The sequence below is a fragment of the Nerophis lumbriciformis genome, linkage group LG07 (genome assembly GCF_033978685.3).
Source record: "Nerophis lumbriciformis linkage group LG07, RoL_Nlum_v2.1, whole genome shotgun sequence".
NCBI lineage: Eukaryota > Metazoa > Chordata > Actinopteri > Syngnathiformes > Syngnathidae > Nerophis > Nerophis lumbriciformis.
Window position 1 is genome coordinate 49,700,001 of NC_084554.2, and position 8,025 is coordinate 49,708,025.

Sequence of the window (8,025 nt, forward strand, 5' to 3'; positions counted from 1 at the left end):
AAACAGACAGACTTGTGCTGCTGTTGGTTATTTGCTGGTGACATTCCACTTCCATGTAGGAGAGCAAAACAATCATCATCTGCATGTTTTAAAGCAAGCTGTCTTGGTTGCAGGCCCTTTATCGTCCAGTCCCGTGGTTGCTGAGCTGTCGGTGCGTGACCTGTGCGCTCCTCCTCTCAAACCTACCGTCCTGGAGACCAATGACCGCGCCCTCATCACCGAGTGGCTCAGGACTCTGTGGCCCACCACCTTCGGAGGAAATGAGGGAAACGGTAAGAAGGGCATGTCTGCTTGCCTCTGGCCGAATGCTTTGCACAAAAAAATAACCACGTCCTGCTATTAGGTGCTTTGAGAAAAACACAAGGTGGCGCTGTAACCTAAATCTATATCTAGCCGAACAGACAGTAGCAGCAATCATAGATGTGCAGAGATCATTAAGTTGAAGGGGAACTGCACTTTTTTTGGAATTTTGCCTATCGTTCACAAATATTTTGAGGACAAGAACACATTCTTTTTTTGTAGGATTTTAAAGATGATAAAAAACGCTTGGAAGATGCATCAGATGGGAGTCACCGTTGTAGCTTTAAAGTCTCTGAACAACTTTCAAACCCTCCATCAACGTTTTATATACATAATGTAGTAAGAGACACCTTCATAGCAATATGTAATATGTACAATATACACACTGCACGTATATGTATATAATGTAGTAACATACACCTTCATAACAATATGTAATATGTACAATATACATACTGCAAGTATATATATGTAGTAACAGACACCTTCATAACAATATGTGTTTTTGTACAATATACACACTGCAAGTATATATATAATGTAGTAACACACACCTTCATAACAATATGTAATATGTAAAATATACACATTGCAAGTATATATATATATATATATATATATATATATATATATATATATATATATATATATATATATATATGTATATATATATATATATATGTATGTATATATATATATATATACACAGTGGGGCAAAAAAGTATTTAGTCAGCCACCAATTGTGCAAGTTCTCCCACTTAAAATGATGACAGAGGTCTGTAATTTTCATCATAGGTACACTTCAACTGTGAGAGACAGAATGTGAAAAACAAAATCCAGGAATTCACATTGTAGGATTTTTAAAGAATTTATTTGTAAATTATGGTGGAAAATAAGTATTTGGTCAATAACAAAAATTCAACGCAATACTTTGTAATATAACCTTTGTTGGCAATAACAGAGGTCAAACGATTACTATAGGTCTTTACCAAGTTTGCACACACAGTAGCTGGTATTTTGGCCCATTCCTCCATGCAGATCTTCTCGAGAGCAGTGATGTTTTGGGGCTGTCGCCGAGCAACACAGACTTTCAACTCCCTCCACAGATTTTCTATGGGGTTGAGGTCTGGAGACTGGCGAGGCCACTCCAGGACTTTCAAATGCTTCTTACGGAGCCACTCCTTCGTTGCCCGGGCGGTGTGTTTGGGATCATTGTCATGCTGGAAGACCCAGCCACGTTTCATCTTCAAAGCTCTCACTGATGGAAGGAGGTTTTGGCTCAAAATCTCACGATACATGGCCCCATTCATTCTTTCCTTAACACGGATCAGTCGGCCTGTCCCCTTAGCAGAAAAACAGTCCCAAAGCATGATGTTTCCACCCCCATGCTTCACAGTAGGTATGGTGTTCTTGGGATGCAACTCAGTATTCTTCTTCCTCCAAACAGGACGAGTTGAGTTTATACCAAAAAGTTCTATTTTGGTTTCATCTGACCACATGACATTCTCCCAATCCTCTGCTGTATCATCCATGTACTCTCTGGCAAACTTCAGACGGGCCTGGACATGCACTGGCTTAAGCAGGGGGACACGTCTGGCACTGCAGGATTTGATTCCCTGTCGGCGTAGTGTGTTACTGATGGTAACCTTTGTTACTTTGGTCCCAGCTCTCTGCAGGTCATTCAGCAGGTCCCCCCGTGTGGTTCTGGGATTTTTGCTTACCGTTCTCATGATCATTTTGACCCCACGGGATGAGATCTTGCGTGGAGCCCCAGATCGAGGGAGATTATCAGTGGTCTTGTATGTCTTCCATTTTCTGATAATTGCTCCCACAGTTGATTTTTTCACACCAAGCTGCTTGCCTATTGTAGATTCACTCTTCACAGTCTGGTGCAGGTCTACAATTCTTTTCCTGGTGTCCTTCGACAGCTCTTTGGTCTTGGCCATAGTGGAGTTTGGAGTCTGACAGTTTGAGACTGTGGACAGGTGTCTTTTATACAGATAACAAGTTCAAACAGGTGCCATTAATACAGGTAACGAGTGGAGGACAGAAGAGCTTCTTAAAGAAGAAGTTACAGGTCTGTGAGAGCCAGAGATCTTCCTTGTTTGAAGTGACCAAATACTTATTTTCCACCATAATTTTCAAATAAATTCTTTAAAATTCCTACAATGTGAATTCCTGGATTTTTTTTTCACATTCTATCTCTCACAGTTGAAGTGTACCTATGATGAAAATTACAGACCTCTGTCATCATTTTAAGTGGGAGAACTTGCACAATCGGTGGCTGACTAAATACTTTTTTGCCCCACTGTATATATATATATATATATATGTATATATATATAATATATATATATATACATACATATATATATATATGTATGTGTTGGACGAGATGAAGTAGTCTTGTGATTTTTCCCACACATACATATATTGCGCTCTACCACGGTATCGAGCACTATTTTTTGGATAATCTTATTAAGACATATATATATATATATATATATATATATATATATATATATATATATATATATATATATATATATATATATATATATATAATGTAGTAACAGACACCTTCATAACAATATGTAATATGTACAATATACACACTGCAAGTATATATATAATGTAGTAACACACACCTTCATATCAATATGTAATATGTACAATATTTACCGTATTTTCATCATTTAAATCAAGGCCGGGACTGATTTCTTCAGCGCATTGATGTCCATTTCCATAGCAACACACGTCAGACTTCCGGAAACAAACGTGTGTCTGTGTTGTAATCATGGCAGACTTGGTAACAGACTACAAAGACGGCTATTTTTGGACAAATGAGGATTCACAACCTTATCTTTTTGGAGGTGAATATACGGAGGATGAACTACTGCTTCTAGAAGCCAGCACGAAGAAATTCTGAGACGTTGGAGCAGACGACAGCAGAGAGAGTGAGGTGAAAGTGACGACGCTGTAAATGTAGAACTTGGAGTCAAGCTATTGCGACATAAATGAAGTGCTTACCCAAATAAACCGGAAAAACGTCCCCAGCCAGCTGGACTAAACGCACAACAGTCCATGGAGTGAGTCACACTTTATATTGATCGTGATACACACAACATGTCATGCGTGTTATTACAACTACAGTACATACACTGTATGGCTAGCTGTGTACAAACAAAACATGAAATTATACTTTACAGATACTGTAATGTAAGTGTTCATGTTTTTCAGTCAGTAGTGATTGGTGTTCTATCACAGTGTTGTGTATTACAAAGTCAAACGCAATTAATGTTGACTTACAAGCTAGCTCATCGCTGTCCCGAGTTAGCTTTTACGGCTAATACGTTAGTACGCTAGAAAAAGAGTTCCTCAGTGTTCTCTCTTACAATAACAATGTTGCTACAGCTTGGTTATTATACTGGTTACAGAACGTAAATTAAGTATTGTTGATGCTTTTTGAATGCATCTTTAAAGTGCTATAGAGGTAGAAATGATTGCTCCCATTAGCCATTGCTAGCCACCAAGAAGAAACAATTTTTACACGTTAAAATTTTTTTATCTTCTTGTCTCTCATAAAGATTGTGAACTTTAGGCAAAATTCCACAAAAAATTGCAGTTCCCCTTTAAAACCTCTAAAGGCCTTACTGGCCACATGCGTGGACGGCACATTTTAGCTTATTTCCAAAATTGTGTACACTACTAAATTGGGGTCTTATGCCGACATATGGACACTTATACTGCTATCTGGTGGTGTCAGAAGAGTATAACATACAATGGAATTTGGGGGAAAAAAGTGTAAAAATACAAATTAGCATGTCACTACACATTAAGTACACGTTTGTGTACTTATGGACTAAGTACATCATATCAAAAGATGATTTTTAGTTTTTATTCAAATTAGGGTCCAATAAGCCCAAATAGCAATGAGAAATAAAAAAAAAAGCATGTAAACAAACAGCTTGGGCCTTAAGAGGTTAACCACACGTGAACAAACGAGACTCTCGCAGTGTGCGCACCTCATTGAAAAGTGCATAGGGAGTATTTTTCGTCACAGCTCCATCTGCTGGATGTGGTTGTTCACTGCGGCCCACAATCAACATCATGGTTGATTTCTGTGAAATCCAATAACTGCAAACTAACTCTTTCAGAGAAACAAATATCCTTAAAAACCTTATTTTTCTGGGACAACCCTCGGTCTGGCAGGTGTTTGCAAGTTCCTCCCCGACCACTTTGATTGGTACAACCATCGCGACAGACTCATAGGCGTCATGGAGGACCTGAACTGCGGGAACATCTCTAACGGGAAGATGCTGCTGGGCTCCTTCATGAAGAAACCTCTATGGGTGGACCACAGCGCCACCATGGTCAGCAGACATGTCCCACGCGCTTAAAACAAGATGACTTCATCCTATCGACTGATATTTTGTTGGCCCCTCAAGGTTTTCAACCTGCTCACGAGCTCCGTCAAAGTCTCCATCAACTGCCAGGAGTCCTGTTTCCAAGCGGGGCAGTCCTTCATTGTGCCATGTGGTAAGAATACACGCCTGATTTATTTGCGGACTAGTATGGAAGCATTGACGTGGCAGTTTCGCACGACAGCAAGATTTAACTGTGACGTGACCGCACTTTTCTGGACAAATATGCTAAAGCAGACTTATTTCTTGAGGTGGGGAAATAATAGATTTTTAGATGCATCGCAGTTTAGACATGAGCAGTTGTAAAATCTATTAGTGAATCTCAGTAATCGATTATTTATTAATTCTAATAACGTAACGCAGACAGTTCTAAAATTTGGCTGACAGCAGCCTTACCAGAGATCCGACCAGGTCCTTATTTAAGGGCACTTACTTACTATGTGCCACTTTTGCACACATTTCCATTAATTTAATAAATGTCATTGGAATCAATTGTTATTACAAATGCACTGTTTTTAAAAGTTGCAAGTGATGAATGCTTATTTAGTGAAAAGAAACTGCTTCAATATACCATATTTTTCGGACTATAAGGCGTACTTAAAAGCCTTTCATTTTCTAAAAAATTGACAGTGCGCCCTATAGCCCGGCGCGCCTAATGTACGGAATCTTATAGCCCGGCGCGCCTAATGTACGGAATCATTCTGGTTGTGGATACCGACCTCGAAGCTATATTATTTGGTACATAGTGTAATGATAAGTGTGACCAGTGGATGGCAGTCAAAGATAAGAGATACGTGTAGACTGCAGGATGACACTTATAAACAACACCACAACTTTAAGTGCTCCATTGAGAATATAGAACATTGCACACGGCACTCAAAAATCTGTCAAAATGTTTTGGTACGAGTTTGGTAAGCTATGAAGCCGCACCGCTTGATGGATTGTCAACATACGAGTATTACTATGGTGCGTGTACAAGGACCGCAAAATGACACCCATTAGCAGACATATTATCTGCTGTTTTGTTTTGCAATATTATGCAAAACCAACTTTTCTTACCTTCTGGTACCTGCTGATGTGTATTTGGGATTTGCATAAATCCTGAACATTTGCGCACGTCCGTCACTGTAGTCTGTAGTCAACAAGCGTCTTCTTTTTCTCTTCTTCTTGTTATGGGGCATTCATCCTCTGCTGTTGCCATTTCTAATATGAAGTAGTGTAAAGTTCTAACTTGCATATCGCTATGGAAGCGCTAAAAATTACTGGTGTAGTGGTTTTAGATCATTCACCCATGGAACTTTAGTTATTAGAGAGTTCAGGTCGGATGTTTTTTCACGGCACACATTTCCGGCGTTGTTGTTGCACCAGTGAGCCACGGATTAGGAGATGCTGCTCCGTTATTGATTGAAGTAAAGTCTGAATGTCATTAAAACAGTTAGCTGCATCTTTTGACACTTCTTCCACCCCCGTCCTTGCACGCTACACCGCTACAACAAAGATGACGGGGAGAAGACGCTGTCGAAGGTGAGCCACGTAAATAAGACCGCCCACAAAACGGTGCATCCTAATGCGACTGTCAGAAAGCGACTTTAAGATGATCTGTAAAACATCACCTGTGCAACATTTTGACCAAATAACCACCATTACATGTTATGTAGACCACAAGGAAGTATTTTACATTTAGAAAACAAATCATAATATGACTCCTTTAATGCGCCTTTTAATCCGGTACGCCTTTTGTATGAAAAAATATCTGAATCGACCCGCTCATCGGCAGTGCGCCCTATGGTCTGGAAAATACGGTACATTAAAGATGCATCAATCGTCAAATTTTTATTGAATTGTAGCTCCTAAATTGTGATAGAATCGTGAGGTGCCCAAAGATTCGCACCTCTACTTATTTCACGTGGAGGAAAAGACACTACCTCTCGTTCAGCAGTGCAAGAGCGCACGCACGCCCCCCCAAATCTCCATCCCATCCTCCTCACCGCCACCTTCCTTCTCCCTTTGTCTGCTCCTTGCAGATGTTGATGTGGGTGGATTTTGCTTTTTAAAATGTTCAGTATTGCAGCAATATGGTCGTTAAAGTTAGGGATTTTTGTGATTTCGGATCGTTTGTGAGGGCACCAAAGATACTTCTGTTTGTGCGTATTGGCAGAGCAGCGCATACAGTATAATTTAGTATGTTAGTAAACAATAAGTTGATCCATCCTCTATATGGTCGATAACGTTAGAGATTTTTGTGATTTCTGATAATTTGTGAGGGCACCAAAGATACTTCTGTGTGTGCGTGCTGGCAGAGCAGCGCATACAGTACAGTTTAGTTTGTTAATAAATAGTAAGTTGATCCATCACCTATATGGTTGTTAAAGTTAGGGATTTTGGGGATTTCTGACCGTTTGTGGGGGCACCAAAGATACTTCTGTGTGTGCGTGTTGGCAGAGCAGCGCATACAGTACAGTTTACTTTGTCAATAAATAGTAAGTTGGTCCATCACCTCTTTATGTTGTCGAGGTTGGAAGCCTTTATTCATATTTCCATCGTTTTTTAAGGTGAAATAGCTTCATTATAGGAACGTTTCGATTTACAAACCTCGTTCAAGGACCAATTCAGTTGGTAAATGGTGGTTCCACTGTAATTGATTTGTGTTATCATTCGTGGGCATCATTTGAAAGTTGCATCTCTGCCCACAGGCCACGCCTACAGCCTCCACAACCTGGTGGCCCTGCCTGCAGTTCTCACCTTCACCAGAATGGTGGCAGAGAGTCCAGACTGAGGAGTGCGTATTATTTTTTTGATACTTAAAAACTCTTTTCGGAGCTCATGTGAATATTTTTTATGAAATTATAGTAATAAAATGTGTTCATTTTTGTCACAATATCTGTTTTTTATGCAGGATTTTGTTTGACACCAACATTTGAATGTGCTTATTGTATTTTGTCTTCCGCTGCTGTCTACCATGTTTTGTTTTATATTAGTTACCATAATCTTATTTCATTTTTATTATTTAACATAATGTTATATTTAATATTGTTTACCATTATTTTGTATGATTCATATTAACCATAATGTTTTATTTTATATTGTTTACCATAATTGTATATCATTTATATTAGTTACCATAATGTTATACAATTTATATTATTTACCATGTTATATTCTTTATTATTTACCATAATTGTATATAATTTATATTAGTTACCATAACATTATATAATTCATATTGTTTACCATAATGTTGTATACCGGTATATATATATATTTTTTCATAATGTTTTATTTTATATTATTTACCGTGGCA

At 38.7% G+C, this 8,025-nt stretch overlaps 1 protein-coding gene across 3 annotated transcripts in view; it reads left to right on the forward strand.

Annotated features, from left to right (window-relative positions):
* The window catches only part of LOC133609369 (uncharacterized), a 31,414-nt gene extending 23,812 nt beyond the window's left edge, over positions 1-7,602 (forward strand). For all 3 annotated transcript variants that reach the window (XM_061964913.1, XM_061964911.1, XM_061964912.1), the window contains exons 13-16: positions 114-272; positions 4,513-4,673; positions 4,749-4,839; positions 7,418-7,602. In XM_061964913.1, coding sequence (XP_061820897.1) covers positions 114-272; positions 4,513-4,673; positions 4,749-4,839; positions 7,418-7,500 — 494 coding nt within the window. In that variant the 3' untranslated portion in view covers positions 7,501-7,602. The remainder of the gene's footprint in view (positions 1-113; positions 273-4,512; positions 4,674-4,748; positions 4,840-7,417) is intronic.
* The last annotated feature ends 423 nt before the right edge of the window (positions 7,603-8,025 follow it).